General features: G+C 42.4%; 3 protein-coding genes across 23 annotated transcripts in view; all 3 read left to right on the forward strand.

Moving 5' to 3' along the window:
- The window catches only part of prom1b (prominin 1 b), a 31,310-nt gene extending 14,962 nt beyond the window's left edge, over nucleotides 1–16,348 (forward strand). Inside the window, exons 5-30 of one of the 21 annotated variants that reach the window (XM_056409193.1) lie at nucleotides 894–1,014; nucleotides 1,139–1,202; nucleotides 1,330–1,419; nucleotides 1,849–1,872; nucleotides 2,113–2,330; nucleotides 2,449–2,523; nucleotides 2,650–2,713; nucleotides 3,142–3,150; nucleotides 3,270–3,429; nucleotides 3,943–4,095; nucleotides 5,101–5,224; nucleotides 5,390–5,493; nucleotides 5,809–5,893; nucleotides 5,970–6,125; nucleotides 6,509–6,580; nucleotides 7,536–7,628; nucleotides 8,047–8,064; nucleotides 8,200–8,253; nucleotides 8,415–8,495; nucleotides 8,853–8,921; nucleotides 10,235–10,324; nucleotides 11,304–11,419; nucleotides 11,889–11,954; nucleotides 12,087–12,178; nucleotides 12,877–12,911; nucleotides 12,993–14,432. In XM_056409193.1, coding sequence (XP_056265168.1) covers nucleotides 894–1,014; nucleotides 1,139–1,202; nucleotides 1,330–1,419; nucleotides 1,849–1,872; nucleotides 2,113–2,330; nucleotides 2,449–2,523; nucleotides 2,650–2,713; nucleotides 3,142–3,150; nucleotides 3,270–3,429; nucleotides 3,943–4,095; nucleotides 5,101–5,224; nucleotides 5,390–5,493; nucleotides 5,809–5,893; nucleotides 5,970–6,125; nucleotides 6,509–6,580; nucleotides 7,536–7,628; nucleotides 8,047–8,064; nucleotides 8,200–8,253; nucleotides 8,415–8,495; nucleotides 8,853–8,921; nucleotides 10,235–10,324; nucleotides 11,304–11,419; nucleotides 11,889–11,954; nucleotides 12,087–12,156 — 2,176 coding nt within the window. In that variant the 3' untranslated portion in view covers nucleotides 12,157–12,178; nucleotides 12,877–12,911; nucleotides 12,993–14,432. Of the gene's footprint in view, nucleotides 1–877; nucleotides 1,015–1,138; nucleotides 1,203–1,329; nucleotides 1,420–1,848; nucleotides 1,873–2,112; nucleotides 2,331–2,448; nucleotides 2,524–2,649; nucleotides 2,714–3,141; nucleotides 3,151–3,269; nucleotides 3,430–3,942; nucleotides 4,096–5,100; nucleotides 5,225–5,389; nucleotides 5,494–5,808; nucleotides 5,894–5,969; nucleotides 6,126–6,508; nucleotides 6,581–7,535; nucleotides 7,629–8,046; nucleotides 8,065–8,199; nucleotides 8,254–8,414; nucleotides 8,496–8,852; nucleotides 8,922–10,234; nucleotides 10,325–11,303; nucleotides 11,420–11,586; nucleotides 12,912–12,992; nucleotides 14,433–16,163 lie in introns of those variants that run through there. The other 20 variants (XM_056409211.1, XM_056409190.1, XM_056409202.1 and 17 more) reach the window with 20 other exon arrangements.
- A 9-nt stretch (nucleotides 16,349–16,357) lies between these two features.
- On the forward strand, nucleotides 16,358–17,098 carry fgfbp2b (fibroblast growth factor binding protein 2b). Its single transcript, XM_056408730.1, has one exon. It carries the CDS (start codon nucleotides 16,358–16,360, stop codon nucleotides 17,096–17,098), a length of 741 nt encoding a protein of 246 aa, XP_056264705.1.
- Nucleotides 17,099–20,886: 3,788 nt separating this feature from the next.
- Nucleotides 20,887–22,873, forward strand: LOC130190348 (fibroblast growth factor-binding protein 1-like). The gene is made up of 2 exons (XM_056409709.1): nucleotides 20,887–20,974; nucleotides 21,373–22,873. The coding sequence occupies exon 2, from the start codon at nucleotides 21,400–21,402 to the stop codon at nucleotides 22,096–22,098; it is 699 nt and encodes a 232-aa protein (XP_056265684.1). The 5' UTR covers nucleotides 20,887–20,974; nucleotides 21,373–21,399; the 3' UTR covers nucleotides 22,099–22,873.
- Nucleotides 22,874–23,542: the final 669 nt, after the last annotated feature.

Consider the following 23,542-nt stretch of genomic DNA (forward strand, 5'->3'; position numbering starts at 1 on the left):
TTTGAGCACCTGCCCCCCAAAATGTCTGTGCACGTGCCTGATGCTCACGCACACACAAACATGCATATATGAGTACATGAAGCAGGTTGTGGCCATTTGGAGATATTGTCTGATCAGTGTTTGTTCTCATGCTTCTCGTATAATCTCACACACAGAAGATTCATCCTGTTTGTTCTTCGGTTGACTTCACTCAAATCTTTGCCCAAGCTGCATAACATCGATCAGTTATCTGGCAGCTTAATTAAATACCTTTTTTTAAGGAGAATAATACACAGAAATAAGTCACAAAACAGTGAATTATCGCTGCTTTCTTAATTTATTATCATATGTTTACTACAGTATATTACAATGTACAGAGTTGCGTTATTAAACTTGAGATAAGTCAATATTCATTTGAATCCATTGACCTTGTTAAATCTTTACTAATCCTGAAGGAGATTGTAGAGGAAAGACTGAGAGATGCCTCACATACTTATTTCAAGCTTAAGTAAAATGTGGATTTGCCAAATTAAGATAAAATATTATGCATATTCATAGCGGTAAATCATGTAGCTTTTTCCCAAACTGTTTTATCTTTCTCAACTGACATCACGTCTGAAAGACATATCTGTTGGATAAAAAAACTGATTAGACATGTGAGCTGTTATTCATGACCCCTCTACCTGATTACTCTTCATTCATGTGAGAAACGGTCAGCTTTTCAGATTTAGCGATAAATAAAATAGAAAAATTGTGTCTTTGGACGTCGGTCAAATCTCTGAATTCTCCAACGATGACTTTTGCTCATGCAGCTGAACTACCGGTACAGCTTCATGTAGCCACGCTGCCCTATGCTGGCCAATAGCGCGCCCTGTCTTTACTCTCCTGATCCTATAAGTGTGTGTGTGTTTCAGTCTGGGAGTCCTCATCGCTTATGCTGCCAACCACAACATCAGCATGCATATTAAGAGCACGCAGCAGCTCATCAACACCAACATGAGAGACCTAAAGACATTTGCCAACAACACACCTGCGGTATTCCCTCCCTCTGACCCCCACACACACACACACACACACACACACACACATGCATTCCCATTGAAAAGAAACACACACAATCCTTTGTGTCTGAATGTGTACTGTGTTTCTTCTGCTGCAGCAAATTGAATACCTGACAGCCCAGTACACCACAGCAAAGAACAAAGTCCTATCAGACCTCGACAGTAGGTTGAATTCAGACTATTTGTTCAACGTCCCTCGCGTCGCGCACCTGTGTCTACTCGTGTTTACCTACCGTGGCAGTATGTAACTAGTGCTGAAGCCGTCTGATCTCCCTGTGCTTCTTCACAGACATTGGACCTTTGCTGGGTGGGCGGATCCACAGTCGGCTGGAGAAAGAGGTGGTTCCCTCGCTGGACACTGCGCTGCGTATGGCAGGAGGTAACACACACACTCCGTCTGAGCTTTTCATACAATAGAGACGTCGTATCACAACTCAAGTGCTGATGCGGCTGCTCTGAAACAACAACTCTTCAGCCAAGAACTATTTTTGTATGAATGTAAAAGTCTGTTTGATAAAATGCTCAGGAACCTCTGAATCGATCAAACTAAATAATACACTTTTGTCATGTTGAATGTTACTATAAACTGAAATTGTAAAGCATTCCTTATTTTTTTGCGGAATTGAAAATCTAATTGCGAATCGTCTTCTTATTGTGTGATGCGATACAATTTGTTTTTATGTGCAGTTTCCTCTCATGTGGTTTTATGACTACAGAATCCCCTTGTGTCTTTTTAAGGGCACAACCTCACCATGTTTTATTTTATATTTTTCCTCTTTGATTTGCTCACTTTTCCTTTTATCTAAAGCAAAAGTTGAGAACGCCATCAAAGGTAACCGGAGCTGATCTGAACCGCTGTGCCCTGTAAAACGTCTCCTATTGTGTCGTTTGTGGTATTGTGGTTGTTGTTATAATTTGGGTAGTTCTGTGGTGGTTGCGTGGATTGTGAATGTATATTAATATAAATTGTATGAGGCTCACCAAACACACCGTTGGGGATTATTCTAGTATATATATATTTTTTAAAGGCACATTTTTAATTTAGTTGCCCCCTTTCCTCTCTCTCCTGTAGCCATGCGGGAGACCAAAGAGGCCTTAGAGAACATCAGCTCCTCCTTGGAGGTTCTCCAGGAGGGGACGGTGAAACTTCAAGCCAGCCTGTCGGGGGAGCGCGCCTCTCTGTCCAACACCTTGTCGGACCCGGCCTGCACCAACGGAGCCGTGGCCCGCACCTGTAACGCCATCCGCTCCACGCTGTCGCAGCTGGGAATCAATGCTGACTTCTCCACGGTACTGAGGAACTGACAATCATCAGACACATGAGATTAGAATGAAAACCTGGAAATACATGACATTCTTTTTGGCCATATTTACTAATCTTCACTCTTTTTCTCTTTGTGCCTGTCAGCTGCGAGATGTCACTCGTGCCTCGGAAAATATCAACGCTGTCCTGAAAACGGACCTCAGCAAAATTGTACAAAAGGTGAGCTGCCAGCTTATCTTCCTGTTTATTGTTGCCACTTTCTTTTTCACCAATCATATTCTTACAAAATACACCCTAGAAATGGATATGTTTTTCTTAATCATACTTTCTCTCTTCCACCTCCAGGGTTACTCATCCTTTAATGATACACCAAATCTGGTTAAAGAACAAACTAAAAACATTGTCTCAGGTACTGAAGTGTATGTGTGTGTGTGTGTGTGTGTGTGTGTGTGTGTGTGTGTGTGTGTGTGTGTGTGTGTGTGTGTGTGTGTGTGTGTGTGTGTGTGTGTGTGTGTGTGTGTGTGTGTGTGTGTGTGTGTGTGTGTGTGTGTGTGTGTGTGTGTGTGTGTGTGTGTGTGTGTGTGTGTATATATATATATATATGTGTATATATATATATGTGTGTGTGTATATATAGATATATAAAAATGTATATCTCAATATATATATATAGTATATGGTTGTGTGTGTTTGTGTATATATACAAATATATTGTACTGTATGTATATTTATTTAGTTTTCCTAACAAATATAGTGTTTTCCCTTCTGTACTAATGAGATTATGTCTGATTAGTAATTCCCTTTCATATTATTTCCTCTGCGAATTTGTGACCACAGCGCTGCCTCGTAAGTCCTTCTTTGTCCTTTTCCTCTTTCTGTGAGACTTCTTTCTCGCGGTTATCCCCGTTGTACCGACAGGCCTCTCAACTGATGTCGTCTGTCTACTTGTTTGTATGCGTGTCTAGGAGTAAAAGGCATGCTGGATAAGATCGGCATAGAGATCAACAGCTTCTCCAAGATGTTCCCAGTGGAATCCTCTCTGGTCAATTTCACCATGTTCCTCAACGAAGAACAGAAAAAAATCGAGTCCTATTACCCACAGGTTGAGCAAATGGATTTCTACAGGTTTGTGCATGTGTGTCTGTGAACACGTATGAATGAATATGAACAGTGACCTGTCACATTATGGACACGTACTTCCCATCTGGGGAAGAAGTTGGCCTCCTTCAATGTGAAGGTTGGTCTTTGTGGTAATTGCCCCACCTCCTCCATTATAGTTGGACGGTCACAATACAATGACAATGTGACGAGCGCTTGTGTTTTACCCAAAGCTGAAAATGTTTCAACTCTGCAACCAGAACAAAACAAACGTGCAACTCTCAACACAGACTAGACCAAAGAAAAATGTGAACATAGCGGTGTTGCAGTTTGGCTTGTCAATACTATATCGCACTAGATCTCAATTTATAACAAAAAATACAGGTGAGAGTAAAAAAATGTGTATATTTCTTTATCTTGGGGTGAATTATGACTGTTATGGTGATGGATAATCCTCCAGGAAGTTCCTGTTAGTTACTCAATGTCGTATCCTGGCAGACGGCAGCACTAAGTGTGTGTGTGTGTCTGTCCGTGCGGCAGGTGGATCGGCTGTGTGGCAGTGCTCTGCACGCTCGTCCTGGTCCTGGCCTTCAACCTCCTGGGACTGCTGTGTGGCACCTGTGGCTACGATAAGCAAGCTACGCCGACAACAAGGGGCTGCCTGTCGAACACCGGCGGCCACCTGCTCATGGCGTACGTTACTCAGACAAAATCAGACCCGCAGGTTGTGATGCTGCAAATGCAAAAGCTTTCATCCGTGGGCCATCGGCTTCATCGCCGTTCTGTTACCTCATGTGGTGATTGATGGTGATTTAACCGACATTTATTTCAATGACAAAATTCAAGATTATTACCTTAATGTTCAGTTAATTCGAAGTTACACAACGTTGATGTTTGCAGTGTAGAATTTGTTTCCTCTTTACATAAATGTACTAGACTAATATATATATATACAGGACTGTCTCAGAAAATTAGAATATTGTGATGAAGTTCTTTATTTTCTGTAATGCAATTAAAAAAACAAATGTCATGCATTCTGGATTCATTACAAATCAACTGAAATATTGCAAGCCTTTTATTCTTTTAATATTGCTGATTATGGCTTACAGCTTAAGAAAATTCAAATATCCTATCTCTAAATATTAGAATATCATGAAAAAGTATACTAGTAGGGTATTAAACAAATCACTTGAATTGTCTAATTAACTCGAAACACCTGCAAGGGTTTCCTGAGCCTTGACAAACACTCAGCTGTTATAAATCTTTTTTTTTACTTGGTCTGAGGAAATATTAAAATTGTATGAGATAGGATTTTAGAGTTTTCTTAAGCTGTAAGCCATAATCAGCAATATTAAAAGAATAAAAGGCTTGCAATATTTCAGTTGATTTGTAATGAATCCAGAATGCATGACATTTTTGTTTTTTTAATTGCATTACAGAAAATAAAGAACTTTATCACAATATTCTAATTTTCTGAGACAGTCCTGTATATATATATCACCTGAGATGCAGTATATGTGCAGTCTATTGATAGAAAGGTCTGCATTGATCAAATGTGACAAGTTTCAAACTCCCTTTTGTTCCATAATTTACAATGTATGCAGCTTTGCCCTGGATGAATGATGCATTCTGCCACTACATTCTTACTGGTGTTTCTGTGTAATTATGTTTCCCATGCTTTGTCTCCTGCTCTTTCAGTGGGGTGGGCTTCTCCTTTATCTTCGTCTGGGTGCTGATGACCATTGTGACCGCCTTGTTTGTTGTTGGTGGCAACATAGAGAAGATGATGTGCGAACCGCTCGCTAACCGGCAGCTCTTCAAGGTGTTCAAAACAAACTCTTGAATCGTCTTATTTTCACACTCCCCGCTGCCTTTCTCTGCGGTGTCTTGGAGAGCACTTTAACGGAGCAGGATTGTTTAATAATGAACAATGCGCTGGCTCTGTGCTGATAAATATTCATGTGTTTGTGCGTGTGTATGTGTGCAGATCATAGACACACCATTCCTGGTTCATCCCTCCAAGAAGAACTTCCTTCCTGGGATGCTGTTTCAGAATCCGAACATTGACTTGACTTTGGGAAGCATTTACAGGTAACGTGCCAACAGCTAATACTGTGCATAATGTCAATAAAGATCATTGTTTACTGTAGTTTACAGTGTGTCTTGTGACTCTTGAAGTGAAGAGAAACATTTTTTTAAATAAAAAAGAGCGATAATGTTAATGAGCTGCATATTATGCCTTATAGTACAATTTCAATTTCAATTAAAAAAAATCTAATTTTGACTTTTTAATGTCCAAAATAAATCACAAATTCACACAATAAATACAATAAAATAATGAGCTGTACGAATGCCGATGCAGATGTGAAACAGACGAGTTTCAGTGTGACCGTTCTGTCTTTGTAGGGACTGCTATGAGAACAACGGTCTGTACCATTCTCTCCAGCTGGAGACCATGTTCAACATCAACTCCTTCCTCAACAGAACTTTGGTAAGTGTCCGTTTCCTGTGGAGGAAATGCCGATCGAGGTCTGTGTGACTGGTAACTTACCAGTATGTGTGTTTAGTTAAAACAGTACAACAGGGATCTGGCCAAAGTGTTTGAGAGTGTGCAGGTGGGCCTGCAGGACATCACGCTGCTGGAGCCGGCCGGCAGAGACAACCTCATCAACTTCGCCAACTCCGGAGTTGGAAATATCGACTATGAAGCCTACCTGGCGGAGGTGATCTGTGTGTCTGTGTGCCGACCATACCTTTCCTACCTAGTGGGGACCAAAAGCAGGTCCCCACTAGCTAAAGCATGTATTTATGGGTTGAGACTTGGTTTTAGTGAAGGTCAGGCAAAGTCATTGCAATGTCCACGCCGTCAGGGATGCTCTCCTCATCTGATTGTTGCTTTTTTTGTGTCACGGTTCTTTTTAATAAATTAGACACAAGTATAGCTTTTGTGTTTTTAATTCATATTTTATATTTAATTTAGTTCATTTGAAATCATATTTCATCAACTAATCTTATTTATTTGTGAAAAAGAAGGAATACAAAAAAATAATATTTTTCAGACGTGCATCTGAAGGAGTTTAAAACTATATGTTTGTTTTTGTTTCAGGTCAACAAGGGAGTGGCTCTGGTGGATCTCCTCTCCTTCTCTACTGACCTGGAGACTCAGGCCGACCAAATGGTGAGTCATCATTTATTTTATCAACGAATTACAGTGATGTTTTACACGCATAATCCTCATTGCTTTGGATTATTATGCCAGTTACACCTCTAGTACTGCTGTTAAAACAGTAACATCATAGAGTGACTAAGATGAGATATAATGAGTTTTACCATCCGTCAGCTGCAGTGATGTCGCATCTATTTTCCATTCAAGTGTTTATGATGCTAAAGTGTTTGGACCCAGGGAGTTAACTTATATTTTAATGTCTATCACCTGTTGGTTTTTAAATCTTGATTTAATCTTGACATGTAAAAGAACTATTCTTAACCCTTGTGTTGCCTTCGGGTCAATTTGACCCGATTCAATGTTTCACCCTCCTGTCGCCTTCGGGTCAATATGACCCGATTCAATGTTTAACCCTCCTGTTACCTTTATATTTACTAACATATTTTACCCTTGAGGTCAATATGACCCCAGCTATTAAAATCTCCAGAAAATTATTAGAATTAATATTGTTTTCCAAGTTTAAGTGTGAGGTACTTTATGTTTGTTTGTTGACTCCCGAAAGAACACCGACATTAAACATTGAATCGGGTCAAATTGACCCGAAGGCGACAGGAGGGTTAAATATTGAATCGGGTCAAAATGACCCGAAGGCAACACAAGGGTTAAACCAACAAACCCAAATACAAATACTATGTTGGACATCCTCTCTGGAAAATAAATCCGCTTCACGCTCGGTTGGTCTGAACAAGCTGCCCATTCACCCTGAACACACACATTTATGGCACATGCATCGCACATAGAACAGGAACTGGGCCATGTAAAGGCCCACGGGACATACCACACAAGGATTAGTGTGTGCATGTATTTCTAAAGAAGGAAGGAATCATGAATCACTGCATTGTGTGCAACATTTAACTGCAACAAACTGCTGCATCCTCTTCGTGTGTGTTTGTTTGTTTGTTTGCAGCCACGCGGTGCTCTGGAGAACGCACTGAAAGGACACGCCAGCAGGATCAGACAGATTCACAGAGATCAGGTGGTTCCCATGGAGCAAGCAATGGTAATCACCTCGCATCAAACACATGAAACACCTACACTGCATACACATATGCACCAGAGAATACTCACAGACACACTCCTATGTCCAAAAAACACCTTTCTTCGACTGAAGTAAATGTCTACCACTAAGTCTTCTACTTTATGAGACTCGACTTCCTAAGAGCAGGAACAAACTTGTGTTATAGTCTTGGAGAAAACAGCTGATATAGAAATGTACAGATAATATTTGACACCGTTGTAATATATTTCTCATTTCTGCCAAACTGTAACAACACAAGTCACATTTAAAGAAAGTAAATAATCAGATCACAAGTTTAAGAACAGACAAAAAGGAAGTATAATGTATTTCTTTGTTAGCCTATCTCCTCAACTTGACTAAATCTCTCTTTTTTTCTTTTTTCTTTGGTAAATGGTGACAGAAATATGTCCGAGCGCGGGTAAGCCACAGTTCCTATTCTGTTGCGTCCGTGTTTGTCATAGGAGTGTCGTTGTGACAGCGGTGTTATTGGCTCATTTCCAGACGTAGTTGTGGTTTGTTTGGTCCCAGCGTGTGATGTTGTCTCCTCCCTCAGAGCACACTGACCCAGAGCATCAAGCAGCTGCAGAGAATGTCCAGCGACCTGCCGGTGAGGAAGCAAACCCAACGCTCGCTTTACTTATATTACAGATCGACTTCTCAAACCACCGGCTATTCACTTCTGTACTGTCAACCGAACATAAACAAACTGTTTACACGTACTTACCTCGTTGTTTCATACGTGCAAATTCATCTCTTTCTGTCTTTTAGGTCAAGGTCAGGAATATCCTGAGTGCCATCGATGCAGCAGAGTACCTCATCACTCATAACGCCTCCCATGTGGTGAAACAGGTAGTCAAAAGATAAACACAACAAACTGTATTTTATGAGTGATGTGGAACTGTACATCTTACCACAGTTAATCAGATCGGTCAGATATTAGATGATGATATTCATCTCAAAACATGTTTTCAGCAATTCCTCAGCTCCATTGTCTCTGATTTAAATCAGATATTTTTAACAACCACACAACAGCAACTTCTTGAATTATAACCCTAGTGTTATTGACATCAGCAGAAGCAGCCCAAAAAGAGCAACTTTAAGTTACTGTTGTTGACTGCATGATCTTCCTCAGTATTTTACACACGGACCCTCAACTGACTGCCGTCACACACCGGCTGACATGTTTTCCTCTCTGTTGGCGTCTAGGAAACACAAGGCTACACAGAGAGCTTGGTGGGATACTTCAAACAGTATACACAATGGGTCAGCAACTCTGTGAGTACTCCTCCAGATGTTATAATATGTATAGTATTGATGTCATCTTTTAAAGTTTACGGGTTAATTCACAGTGGAGACGTTGTAAAATGTGTTTTGGGTGATCGGATCACAAGTGGACATCGCTAAATATGCTAAATAGACTAAATAGGCTAAATAGACTAAACGGGCTAAATACAAGTGTAAATGACCACCGGGGCGCATTGTGATCTGACAGAGGTCCCACAGTTCTTAAAAAATTCGTAAAGGCCATAATTGGGATACAAATGTTTAAAATCAATCTTTCAAAAGTCTTAAAAATGCTTGGACATAAGTAGAGTTTCATGAATCTTTTTTTCTGACATTTCCCTTTACAATGTGACACATTGACAAAACCCCAATCCTCCAGGTCTAATAAGGGAAAGTCTTAACTCTCGCTCGCCCTGTCTGGTTACTGGAGGCCCCGTCGATGTGGTCCGGGTCCCGTTCAACCGCAACTCTTTAGTAAGCTTTAAGTACGAACTGCAGCGACTCTTACAAAGGACGTTCTGTTGCATGCAGCATGTATTCAATCGGGACGCACTGCTACCACGGCACCTTGAACCTTGACCTCTTGCTCATATATCTGCTGCGCAGAGGATTGTGGGTCAGAACAGCCGGAAAAAACATGCTGGCATAAATACTATTATTAGAGCATCCTGGTACTTTTGTCACACTGCGTTGACATACTATATATTTGCATAAACAATATTTGGGTAGTAGTGGGCATTGTAACGCACAGCCGAACCCGATGTGCCCTGAGGCGCCCCGACAAGAGAGAGAAAGAACCAAACAAATCAAAAATCAGACGCTACTTTTTTTTTTTCTCCCTCATCTCCAGTTAGTTCTTAAACCGACTCATGAACATTTCTAAAAGCTCACAGATACATGACGAGGCCTTCAAACATCTTGGACCATTTGTTTTGCCTCGAACCCAAAAGAACGTTTAGGTTTCTCGACTGTAGAAACGACAATGCATTTGGTCTTTGCAAAGGGAAACGAGGCGCCTGTTTATTAGAATTCAGAGCAAAGAAGCGATTCAATGTCATGTTAATGTCAAGTGTAAACAGGGCCTAAATGTTTTAGCTTTAGAAGTTCCCTGATGGTTCCCACATTATTTAAACAGTCAGAGGCCACTTTGATTTAAATGTAACGTCTATAATTAGAAGATCGAGGAGGGATCGTTTTCCACTGCCACACCATACTCATCTAGTTATGGTTTTTTACGTTTGACGTCATTCATACGTTCACTGTCATCTATACTTTGGGTTTTTCTGCCGTGTTTTCCCCTCCAGTTGACTACGGAGGTGGCCCAGTGCAAACCCATCAGTAACATCGTGGACAGCATTGAGATAGTAGCGTGCAGCTTCGTAGTCGATTCAGTGGTAAGGCAGCAGAACTGTGTGTGTGTGTGCGTGTGTGTGCACTGATTCACTTCACAGCTGTGTGTACAGTATATGTTCCCCCACATGTATTTGGATTTCATCTCCAAACATAAGCGTCTCTCTGACTGTTTGAAGCTCTGGGTGATAAAGACTGTGGAGCCTTTGGGCCTTGACAGGAGGAACAGTGTGTGTCCAGTCCGAGGAGGGGCTACACACATACATACATCCGCAGCCCCAGCCCAGAGGAGTTAGTAGTTCATATACATATATATACCATATGTGTTGTTGTGTGTGTGAGTCAAGTGTCAAACAACAGTGTGCTGTGTGTATACCACACCCCTGTCCATTTATATGTCCTGTCCTGGACGTTTGTGGACGCTTTCCATTGTTGTAGTCATCTGTGTCTGTGTGTCTGTGTCGTGCTGAAACTAACGCATCCGTGCATTATTTAATAATATTGAATAATATAAGAAAATGTTAAAAAACCTTTTTGAATCGTGCCAAATGAGTTTGAAGGAACATCTTTACATTTACCATGAACAGTGGTGGAAAGTAACATCACTTAGATTTGAATACTGTTCAATAACCACTTTATACAGATATATGACTAAATTTCAGTGAAAAATATCATATTCATATATTCTTACTGCACTTCTATTAGAGTATTGTAGGCACTGGACTAGTTGTGTATGTGAATAATATAAAAAATGAAGATGAAAACTCCTTTAAACTTTATATAATGTAGCTCTACCATTAAAATGCAACAAATACAAATTTGATATGCAATAATATATATTACTCAAATATATATATTATTGCTTTCTACTTACTGCTATTAAGGATCTGAAAAGCTCTTCTTCCACTTAAATGATGAATCGACGAATCTTTGGAACTATTTTAGCACCAAAACTAGATTCCAGAGATTAGAGACGGGGATGAATCAAAGGTTAACTGGAGGAAATGTCGATGTGTTTCTCAGAACACATTCTGGTTTGGACTGGGAGGCTGCTGCATCCTTCTGATTCCCAGTATCATCTTCTCCACCAAACTGGCCAAATATTACAGAAGGATGGACACGGAGGACGTCTTTGAAGAGTGAGTCCACACGCATTATGTTTTGCTCGTAGTTTTTTTCTGAATCTTTTCTGTAGATTAAAAGTTAATTCATTATTTTTCTTCTTTCCTTCTCTGTCATTATTCCTTTTCATGGCCTCTGACTCTCCTCATATTTTCTCCTGGTGTTATTGACGCTCTCCCTCCAGAATCTCTTTCCCGTGGCTCGTTTCACTTTGATGTTTGTCTGCCAGTCGCACGTCTTCTCGTCCTCTTCCTCGTGCCCGGTGCCTGTTTGCTATGGGATCCTTCGACATTTTTAAATTTTTATTACAAATCTGAAGTTGCAAGCATGGTCTTCCTCTCTTTGCATGGATCTTCATCTCACCACCTTCCCCTGCGTCTTCCTCCGCTTCTTCGACTGTCACACCGAGGATCGCGCCATCCTTGATGCTTTCAGCGGAGTCGTCCCATGCTCTCTCACCCGGCCGCCCTCGCTCTTGTGTTGCAGTCTGGGTAATGCAGGTAATCATGGCGAACATGTGTGCGATCCCCTCGGAGACCTCGCTGTGCTCAGGTACGAGCCGTGTCTGCTTGCATGCCGCGGCGTTGATTGGCGGAGGGATATTTCTGGAGAGTCTGCAACCATTTGATACATTTCTAAACTTTTTAAAGAATTCCCCATTTGTGTGTGTGCGTGTGTGCATAGCTCTCCCTATTGTGACACTCTGACCCGGTTCCCTCGGGCCTCTGCTCCCCCGAGCTGCTCTGACTGGTGACCCAAAGCGACTCGTCGATGAGGTACTGACCGACTGTCGGGTGTAACTTTGCACTAACCCTCATCTAACAACGTTAACCACTCAAACCACCTGAGAATCACCAGCCATTGAATCATCAGTCTGGTTTCACACGGGAGATCTTCTTCTTCTTCTTCTTTCTATTTTTTCTTCATTCTTCATCCGTCCCCGTCGTCTCTTTTGAGCGACGATGTCCATTCAAACACTGAGTCTCCAAGAGAAGAAGTTCCTCCTGGTGGAGTTAAGAGGAAGACGCCCTCATGGTCTTTGGACGTGCTGCAGGAAGGAGAAGCACGTCGTGGTTACAGCGTCTTCATTTGTGTGTTTGACATGCTGTAATAATTTATTTCTCTATTAACAATGTTTTTGAGCACTATGGGAACATCAACGGTATGTTATGGAGGGATATGACGCGCTTTATAATTGCATGATTTGGTTTTATCCTCTAACCAAAATGCATCATCCACTCTACCAATACTTAAGGAATATTTGTAAAACACTATCGCAGTTGTGACATATTTATTTACATCTGCAATTTGTGCAATTTTGCATTTGTTTGATATATCCCTCTACAATCGAATCACAGAAAAGGAAATGACCGTTTTCAACTCGGGTTTAAAACAAAATGTCTCCTTCTATTGTGATTTTATTTTCTATACTTTTCTGAGACTAAGTTGATTTTAATGTTCACCTTTTCCACAGCGGACAAGAGAACTGGAACTGATGTTTCCCTCGTGGTAAGTGCCACTCCTCTCTTCAGGGATGATAATAAAGAAGACCCACTGTTTCACAACCAACATGGCTTCTCTCTTTTCTAGGATCACTGGACTTTCCAGCTTTCCCATTCAGGTCTTGTTACACGTTCAAGGACCAAAGGGAAGAACAACAACAATCAGGAACTGTGTGGTGAGGGAGTCCAACCCCCCCATTACCCCTTCAAGCCATTGGCAAGGACCCCAAATGCCAGCCAACTGTAATTTATCATCATGTACTGTCTCCTTAATGCCAGCATCAGCATCCTCATCCTCTGGGTGTCATATTGTCCATCATCAACTTTCAGGGCAATATTCCCAAATAGCTTTTACCTGTAGAGAATACTTTTGTTTGTACTTAAGTTATCAGTTTCTGACGTGGTGACACAAGTGTCCATTTTGTACACTTTCAAAACTTTTGAAAGTTTTATATATTGTTGTTAATGTTTGTTTTCTAACAGAAGTAGGTTTTTGTAGAAATAGCTCTTTAATTCGTCAATTATTATAATGTAGTTTGCATAATTTTGGCTAGACGGGTTGGATCGACTAGCAAATTAGGGAATGGTCTGGCATTTTGGGAAATACGAGTATACACCTCTTGTGTCTAACATTCTCTAATTGCTCTAAACTAATTATATGGCCCAAACCAAAGAATTACAAAATATTGACCTGATGATGTCACTTAAAGAAAATTCAGGTGACCACCAATTCATCCCCGGGACACCTTAAGTCCAACCAATAAGTAGTCTTGACGTCTCACTGAAAGCCAATCATGATAAACAAAACCAAATGTGTTAAGACTGATGCTCAACAATGTCTGTAAGAAATGCCAGAGCAATCCATGGAGCCACGAGCATGGCCGAAAACGACAATTTACAGGGGCTTTATGCGCTGGACTATTTCTTAAATGGTCTTCTGAGAGTCGTTTTAATGCTTTTTAAATTAAATATTAAACAAATAAAATGAATACTTTTTAAATCGTGAACATGAGAGCTGGTGAGTTGTAGTTGTTGTTCCCTTTTGGTCAGAACCAGGCTAACTCTTTTCCTGTTTACAGGCTGTGTGCTAAGCTAACTGTCGCTATGCTGTAGCTTTGTTGTTAGCATACAGACATTAGAGTGTTACTGATCTTTTTAGCTGACTTTCAACAGGAAAACAAAAACTCAATATTTCCCAGAATGTCAAACTATTCCTTGAGACATTGAGGGAGGAAACTGACGAAGTTGCAGAGGCAAAGTGTTAGGCTACTAGCTGTTCAACACGCATGAGCTACACGCACATACACGGGTTTAACACAGCTGACGAACCAGATATTGTGTCTTATGCATTTCACGCCGGACCATTATTGACAACGAGTCGCTCGGGTTGTCAGAGGTTGTTTTTTTCCTTTACCGTCCTTTTGATTTAAAAAGAAAACGTCCAGAGGCCTCTGGTGGCAGAGGAGCGAACAACACACACAATACAGCTGAGGTCTGTGGTGATCTGTGAATAAAAACTTCAGCCTGAGACGTGTCTGCTGGGTTTTTCTTCCATAAACACACAAAGCGGATGAATGTAGGACCACTAATGTACCACCTTCTGAGGTGGCATGACGCTGCTGCATCCTATCAGAAGAGGACTACACGAATTTAATTTAGGGGAACATCTGGTTCAGACGACATACACACACGTCTACTTTGCATTCCCGGTGCCTCTCACAAGGGAAACTTTTTCTTTTCACCAGATTGATGGCTGTAAAAAGCAAACTTCCTGAATGTCCTAAGTGTAAGTGGATGCTTTTATTTGTACACACATGTGCGACTCTGTACACACTCCCTTCTTCCGCTGCGTGTCCAGGCCAGCCGCTACACATGGACTCAAAGGCAGCGTCTGTTCCTCTGCTTGGTTTCATTGCGTTGTTCAATTGTGTGATCTGGCTACTGTAACCACACAATTGTTGCAGTGTTTACAGTTTCCTTTTGGGAAATAGGCTATTTAATTTGAATTTAATTGCCCAGATGGGAAGATTATTATGAGTGGAAATAAAGACTGGAGTGAAGCTTCACATAATACCAGACCAGGTGAGGCAGAGGTAGCAAAGCTTCTGAGTGTATTGAGTTCAAAAATATAAAATAATGGACCCGCATTTCAAACTGTGGCATCAGCCAACTCTTACCAGGGTTAGGCGACTATAGTCATGATTACATGTTTTGTAATAATGATACAGTAATTGTTAGTTGGAGAGGTTGGAAGGAGATGAACGTTTCTAAAATGTAAAGTTTCTACAGGAAAAACCTGTTAATGTTAGCAGATGACGTTAGCGCTTCATTATCTAGGATTAGCACTTCTGTGCTACGTAAGTTATACTGAAGTATACATGCTGCTTTTGTTTTTTAATACCTGTAACGGGGAGTAAAAACCGACCCAGCTTTACGGGAATAGTGTTGTTCCTTCATTTCATTGTCTTCCGTCTCCATCGCCATGTCACAGCGGTTCACTTTTACACTTTGATTTGACAGCTTTAGCTTTGATTTTTACTTTTTAAAACTGTTTTTGTTGCGAAATCAGTTTCAAATCCTGGATATATGTTTTAAATGTGTATTTTAATAGTATAACCCTTCTGTCTTCTCTCTGAAACAGCTTTTTCTTTTGTGTCAAAAAAGTAGATCATATTTAATCGAGGAGTGCAGTAGTGACAGTCTGGGCGCCATGGTAACGTAGCTCTGACAGTTTGATGAAAAAGAGGCTGGATTGAAGATGGCAAGATTTCTTATTTCAACAGGCATGGTCTCACGTTCAGGTCGGATTATCTTATTCTATAGAACTGTGTGATAGATCCGCTTGCTCCAAACGCTTTTGGAACTTTGCGATCTCCACCACGATGAAGCTGTGTGTTTCAACAAAGTTCAAGAACTTATAAAGAAGGACAAATCAAATCGTTGTGTTCTTAAATGTGTCTCTTCAGATGAACACGGTTTGGTTTTCACTATAAATACTGAGCACATAACTTCAGGCTGCACTTTTAATGGGAACTCCTCAGACCTCCCCTCCCCCTCTCCGCCCCATCAATAGTCAAAGAACCTCTTATGTGAAATTATAAAATGTCTCTCAGCTCTTTTTCAAAGCTTTTGGCTGCATTCCTGTGCCGTCCTTCAGACCCCCCTCCTCCCTCAAACCTGTTGACCGAATCCCCTCACCCCTCTTCCTCCTCTCTCAGTTTATGTTCTCCTCCCTTCCATCTCATCCATCACCTTTTAGGTGTGTGTGTGTGTGTGGGAGGAGGGGTTTGAGCCCTTCAGCTCACCTGAATAATACCTCCTTTGTGAGCTTCAACCATATAAAGTCCTGCTCGGGCGCGTTCAGCCCTCGCACAGCTCACTCGCCCTTCTGTGTGGATCCATACGCACCGTCTCCTCCCCTCATTCGTCCGTCTCGACCCTCCGAACGCCGCCATGAGATCCAGGATGAGAGTGGCGCTGGTGTTTCTGGCCGCAGCGGTTTGCGTGTCAAGCGCTCAGACCAACAACAACAGCAATGACAACAGGCAGCCGCCGCAACGCAGCGTCTGGGACGAGCCCATCAGGTTCAGCACCAAGACCAGAGACTCCTGCACCATGGTGGTGTCTGGAGCCGGAGACTATACCCGCCTGCGTGTCTCCTGCAAAGGTCCGAGCCAGGGCCAGACCCCGGGGCGCTCCTACTACTGCGACTTCCAGGGCAAGCCCAACTTGTGCCGCGCCTACAACCGCAACCCTCGCCACTTCTTCACCCAGATGATGTGGGACATGAGGAAGCTGAGCCACGCCTGCCAGGGACCCAAAGTCTACCGTCCGGCCATGTGCAAGAAATACCCGGACGAGGCCCAGATTACCTTCCTGGCCTCCTGGCCAAAGACCGCCGTGCCAAAGACCGCCGTGCCCAAGCCCTCCAAGCCGGTCCAGGAGCCACGTAAACCGGCTGTGCCAGCCAAGAACAAGCCCGTCACCACTCCTAAACCTGTCAAGCCCCAGCAGCCCGCCAAGCCCCAGCCAGGCAAGGGCCCCCAGACCAAGAAAATCGTCCCCAAGTCCGGGAAGACCACGACTCGTCCCACAGAGCAGCCTGAATCCAAAGCCACCCGCGTCGCCTCCGAGTACTGCTGGAAGAGCTTCCAGGGCGTCTGCACCTACTTCATCAGCTGGTTCCAGAACTGAGGCGATACTGCAGATACAGGTGGGTGGGAAAAAAAGGAAGATGAAGAACAGGAAAGTTAGAATTAAAAAGTGAGAGGAAGACAAAGATGCATGGTTGTTGTTGTGTGGATGGATTAATCCGGAAACGACGAGAAATCCCCAAATCCTTAGTAATGGTTGAAAAATGATAAATATAAAACATTCACCCAGTTCAGTGGAACATCCACATTCGGAAAAGAAACTACATTTTTCTCAAATGTATCACTAAAAAACTCCAATCTCTCCTTGTTTCAGGCTGGAGAAGCAGCGTCGGAACTCTTCTCGACTATCTTCGACCTCCAGGATCTGTGTGGGAGCTCTGAAGGTCGTTAGGTCGGACCTCCGACCTTGCCCATCTTATACAGTCTCAGCCAAAAAACACTCGACCTACACGTGTCACTGCGGCTCGTGGATGACTGCTTGAGCTGTCATGTGGTGTACACGTCGTTTTTGTATCTGTAAAACACACACAGCAAAAGGGAAATATGGCAGGCATGTGATTTTGTTTGTAAATGATGTAAAATGTCCTGCGTGCGTCACAGAAATGTTCCAACAGCGTGACGGTATGGAGAATAAAGTCAGAGTGGAGATCTCTTCCTCTCCTTCTTATTCCTCCGTGTTGCTCCGTTTCTTCTGCCGCACGTTTTCACACTCACTCCTTCAAAAGAGGTCCTTGTTTCTCCTCCCGGCCGGTTGAAACGACACGTCTGCGGCGCGGCCTCGGGGAGTTGTGACGGGACATACACGGACTGCGGTAAAGATAACACGCCGGCCGCCTGGGCCGAGCTCAACACGTCTTTGTGCGAGCGGATGAATCGGGCCCTAAGAGCTGCGGCGTGCGGGAAGAAGAGGGGGTCTGTGTGCGCGAGAGGAAACAAGTGTGTGTTGTTCAACACACACACAGTGAGTGGAGCTACTGGTTTTAATTTAATTCCCCCCCCCCCCACAGTCATTTTTCAAACTCACACATAGTAGGGAACCCCAGGGACACACTCGGGTCCTTTACTACAGTACAAATCCGACGTCACATGTAAATGTCCTGCATCCTTATAAAGTGAAAGTACAGAATTGTGAGCAGTAAAACGTACCTGCGTATTAAAGATATTTGTGATTATCCTGATGCATCAATGCATACGCAGAATTTGACTGTTGTTGCTGATTGAGGTTCAGCTATTTTTTTTTACCTGTACCTTCAGGTTCTGAACTTAGGGGTCGAGTTCCCTCCAAAGGCTCACAAGATGCATTCTGAGGGGCCGCGAGTTGACTAACGGAGCAGAAAAGACATTCTTGTCGTCATTGTTTGGACTTTTCCTCGAATCTTTGCTTTTAGTTTTGGTGAAATACTAGAATTTTGAACAGTCCCATAACACTTCTTTAAATTAAAACTTTTGAGAAGTTTAGAGGGTAAATGCAAAACACTAATTGACCACTTAAACCCCCAGAATACTTAATAATTGAGAATCACTGCAGTCTTTAGCTATATGTTGTGTTTTGAAGATTTATCATGCTTATTAATGAAACATCTTATGTAAAAGATAAAGCTATCGGGGCAAAAGGGAAAGAAAGAAAAAAAGAAAACTCAAGTAAAGTACAAGTATGTCAGAATTGCAGAGTAATAAAAACTGCCACATGTATTTACAGTTATTCATTCCAATGACCACAAGATGGTGCTGCTGAGTTCAGAGAGGACACACACACACACACACACACACAGCTTCCCTGCTACTGTTTACAGAACAACTACCGACAGTGACTCAGTAGAAGCCACTGTAACATGGGATGTAACATGGGAGATGATGTGAGCCGCCTTATGGCTCCTTCATCGCTCTTTGTTCCAGCAGCCGAGTCATTACAGAAATAAAACACGGTGGCAGGGCGGGAGGATCAGTGGTGTGCTGTAATCTGATATGTAGGTCAACTTTACAGCATCAAATACACCAAATGTATAATACAAAACACTAAGTTATGAAAGTATATATGATATATATAAGATATGATATCTTTATTCGTCCCACAATGGGGAAATTTCAAAAATCACAGCAGCGGTGCACATCAGAGCATCAATGAAGATAAATATAAAACACAACACTAAATACTAATACTAATACTAAATATACAGGGGGAAAACAAAGTAAAGTGCTGAGTAAAGTAAAGTGCAGAGTTTGTAATAAATGTGTAATAATTAATCTGTTCTATAATCTTTCTATTCAATGTTGAGAAACTAAAAACAAATTTAAGAGTTGTATCTTGCAGAAACTACTGTGCTTTCTGCTTTCATTCAAGTAGCTTTATCTTGTTGTCCTAACGTCCTGAAATAAGATAAGATCAGTTTCTGATTTCTACTCGAGGGAAACGCCTTCTAACAAAGAACAAACGGCCCTGTTAGTTTCAAGTGTTCCAAAAGGGACGGACTGGAGAAAAGTGCCAACATATTTTGCTTTCAAAAGAGAGAGTTTAGGTTTCTTCCGATGTGGTTAAATAATTAAACATTGTTATAACTGGAAAGATCCTTCAAAGAACATGATATGTTTGGATACACCGAGCAGACACATCTTAGATCGTAGTCTTGATAAATTATTGAAGTGTAGCACATGACTGGAGTTAAGTGACACCTGTCCCAGGTAAAGCACGGCCGCTTTAACATCACATCAGCTGCTTAGGCAAGAGCCTCTGTGTGTTTTATTCCTATTTACATTATGAACATTAATGCCTGTAGACCACAAAACACTTCTCCACACTTCATTTACATGCACATAGACTGTCTTATCATTACATTTTCTTAATGTTTATGTGTATCAAAAGTGAAACAATAAATGTTTTACCACAATTAACTTAATGTTTAGTGTTTATCACGTCTTTGTATATTGTTTTTTAGACGACTGTGTCATTTTTCTTGTATTTTGGTTTCCTGGCAGCTTTGTATTTTGTGGAATTGATAAAGTGATGAGACGTACTTATCGCTCAGTGTGCTGGAAACAAGCTGTACAGAGCAGGAGGAAGGAAGGACAGTTTGAACAACGACAGAGAGAAATGATGGAAAGTCTGCCTGAAAGACTTCAGCAGTGATTGTTGTAACGAGCCTAAAACAGGGAACGTAACAGTGTTTAAAACTGTGGCAGGCCTCGCCCCTCTCTCTCCGCTGACATTAGCAGATAGCAGTGGCGGGCCGTCAGGGCCAGCAAGGCCTTCTCTGCTGGCCTAAACATCATCAGAATATATATTTTTTTCTAAATATATTTCCCCACAAATATGTATTCAATTATTTCCCAGAGTAAGAATTATTCTCTTAATTTCATAGCGTTCCTCTTGGTTGCGCTGCTGCCAGCGCCAGGTTGAGATTTGGAGCCTATATATATTGTGTTACCTCGAGTCTTCTTGTCTTTTGCTTTGATGACACGAGCCACATGGCCGGAAGTTAGATGAGAGGATCTCCTTGTGGCTGAGTGCAGCAGCGGATTGGTGGAAAGTCGGAGTCGAGCCTCCAAGAATGTGCGCGCGCATGTGGTAACCAGGCTTGTTAAAGTTACTTAGAATAAATTCACTATGTGCAGACACGCAGATCCATCATCAGTGTACACGGAGTCTCTTTGATCTCGAGCTAAACTTTGTTAAAGGCGGGAGTTCCGTTTGGACACGTCAGGTCGGGCCCGAACAAAACACATTCCCTTCCAAAGAAAACTACTGCCTCGGAAGTGTGCACGCGTGTGTGCGCGCGCGTGTGTGTGCGTGTATGTGGGGGGAGAGAGTGTTGTTGGGCGGGAATGATGGGCGTGTCGCAGCATCTATGTGAACGCCATGTGCGAGATCTCCGAGAGCCACAAGAAGCAGCTTTACGCACAGCACCGCTCGTAGTTTTCGGTAAGTTGGAGTCGGTGTTTTAACTGTTTACTTGTTCTGTCTGTGAAGTAGTCTGTCGTGTGGCCTCTTCCCGCTCCACAGGTGTCTATAAAGGAACTGCAGGCTCAGGAGTAACGTTTTAATTGAACTTTTTAAAATGCGTAATATTGGCCAGATTGTCTCAAAACTTGCCAAATAAAAAAGACATTCGATTTTGAATTTACAGCCAATAACGTCTTTAATTAATAAAGACATTGACTGTCAATTCAAAATCGAATATCTTATTTATTCCCCTGGATGTCTTTTAGAGTAATTATGTATACATATTTTCTATAAGCAGCTATTCTGAACAGTCATGTGCCCGATGACCTGATTGTTTCCATCACTGAGGCTCTGAACCTCTTTGTTTGACCTTTCAGATAAAACATTGTCTGTTGAACGAGAACATGTTGCTGCTGAAGACTTCTGCTCTGTGGTTGCTGCTGGCCTTCCTCGGGCAGCAGCTCTCTCTGTCCTGTGCTGCGCGCAATAAGAACCGCGCAGAGGACCAGACCGTGACCACGGCCCCCGGCAGAGTGCACAGGAGCAGGGGCAAGCCCGCAGAGGGCGGTCGGGGAAAGTTCTCCATCAAGGACAAGATGCGGTGCACGTGGAGCTCCACGGGCGTCGGGGACACCGTCCGGCTGTCTGTGAAATGCGAGGACCGGGAGGCGCGCGTCAAAGGCGGAGTCACCGACCTGCAGTGTCACTACAACGCCAAACCGCAGAGCTGCCCGGCCTACCTGTCCGACACCAAGGGCTTCTGGAAGCAGGTGGCCCGCGCGCTCAAAAGGCGGCAGGGCAACGTGTGTGAGGACGATCGCAAGCTGCTGAGGGCCGGCATGTGCAAGCGCGCGCCCCGGGACGCGGGCTTCAAGCTCGACCCCCTCAGCTCCGTCCGCCTCGTCGGAGAACTGGAGACGCCCCAGCCACCGCCGACGACGCCGCCGCCGCCTCGCTCCGTCTCCACCGCTGCGCCTCCGGCCGGACCGACGGCGTGCACGAGGCGCGCGAACCACTGGCAAACGGCTGAAGAGAGTTGCAGCGGCTCGTGGGCCAGCGTGTGCAACTTCCTTCTGTCCATGCTGCAGAGCGACGACTGTTGAGCTCCTTCCGGTCAGACTGAGCGCGGGACTCAGTTTGTGTTAATTGGCGGTTCATGCTTTGATCCACAAGAGTCCGAGTTCCTCTGAGTGATCTTCAGTTAGCACAAACTAATATGTTAGTATGTTCACCAGCTCATGCAGAGGTGGATATGATCAAATATGCGTTTCAAGTAATGTATCACCATGTGGTGGTTTTTACTTTGTACTTTAAGTACAATGTTAAAGGAACTTTTTACTCGAGTAAAAATGTGCTCGTAAAATCCAAGATACATATTTGTATCATGCAGTTATTACTTTTCAGATTTTGAATGTCCCTTCAAAACTTTATAAAATATGATTTTATTGTTCAATTAGCTTCACCTTGACCAACCATTTAAAAAGCTGCTCACACATCGATGCACTAATAATAATGATTAAATATTTATGATATTGAGAGAAATACTTTTAAGAAAAATGTGCTGATGAATCTGTTTTTACTTTTATTTTGAACTTTTTGACTTTCCAATGAACCCTCCTCACCACATCGGTCAGGTGTACATTCAAGACTAAACAACGTTTTGAATCCTGGATCTTGAGAATATTGTGTTTCTTGTTATTTGCGTTATTTGACAGTGTTTATTCAACCTGAACACTTCCTACACCTCTGTTTATCCCACTGAACTGAAGATTGATTATTATAATTTAGAGTAGTATACATTCCTTCTACTCTGGTCAGCTTTATCAATCAAGTAAACACCACTGTATTTATGCACCATGAAATAAATATTTTCTATTTACACAATGTGTCCTGTTGCATTAAATAATATGAATTAAAATGGAAGAAGTGGAGAGGGATGCATGAACACATGCACCATAAAATACACATGTAATCAGTTTTTAGTCAAAAATATCTAATCTGATCACATTTCCAAAAGATTTTTCTTAATTTCAGTGCAGAGATTGAGGCAAGCTATCTTCTGTCAAGATCTCAGCAGTCGGTGTACAAAAAGAGCTCATCTTTCTTTTTCAGGTGTGAAGAAAACAAACAAAAAAAAGTGTGTGTTTCCACATGTTGAACACTCCCCCAAATCGTTGTCTCTTTGTCTGATACAATCTTCACGGTTTGTAATGTGGTGTTCAGGGTTTCAACTCCTTTGGGAATTCCTTTGTTCATATGAAGCATAATGGTGAAATAGTTTAGGCAGGCGGATTTATTCTTCTTACTTTGAGACAACAATACTTAGGGTGGTAATAATAAATCAAATGTGCTCAATAAGATGAAGATTCTTTACGAGTGTGAGCAACGAACAGAACATCCAGAGCAAAACATCCTTTATTACTGTGTCAGGATAATTTGGCAGATTAAAGGATGCGAATAACACTATTTACTGCCGACGTGCCCTCAGGTTAAAGAAACACACAAGTGGAGAGATTGTACACAGCGTCCGGATATGAGGCTTGTTCC

The sequence above is a fragment of the Pseudoliparis swirei genome, chromosome 24 (assembly GCF_029220125.1).
Source record: "Pseudoliparis swirei isolate HS2019 ecotype Mariana Trench chromosome 24, NWPU_hadal_v1, whole genome shotgun sequence".
Taxonomy (NCBI): domain Eukaryota; kingdom Metazoa; phylum Chordata; class Actinopteri; order Perciformes; family Liparidae; genus Pseudoliparis; species Pseudoliparis swirei.

What these genes read in the sequence shown, in the direction of transcription:
- fgfbp2b (XM_056408730.1), top strand. Translation starts at nt 16,358, where the DNA reads ATGAGATCCAGGATGAGAGTGGCGCTGGTGTTTCTGGCCGCAGCGGTT.
- LOC130190348 (XM_056409709.1), top strand. Translation starts at nt 21,400, where the DNA reads ATGTTGCTGCTGAAGACTTCTGCTCTGTGGTTGCTGCTGGCCTTCCTC.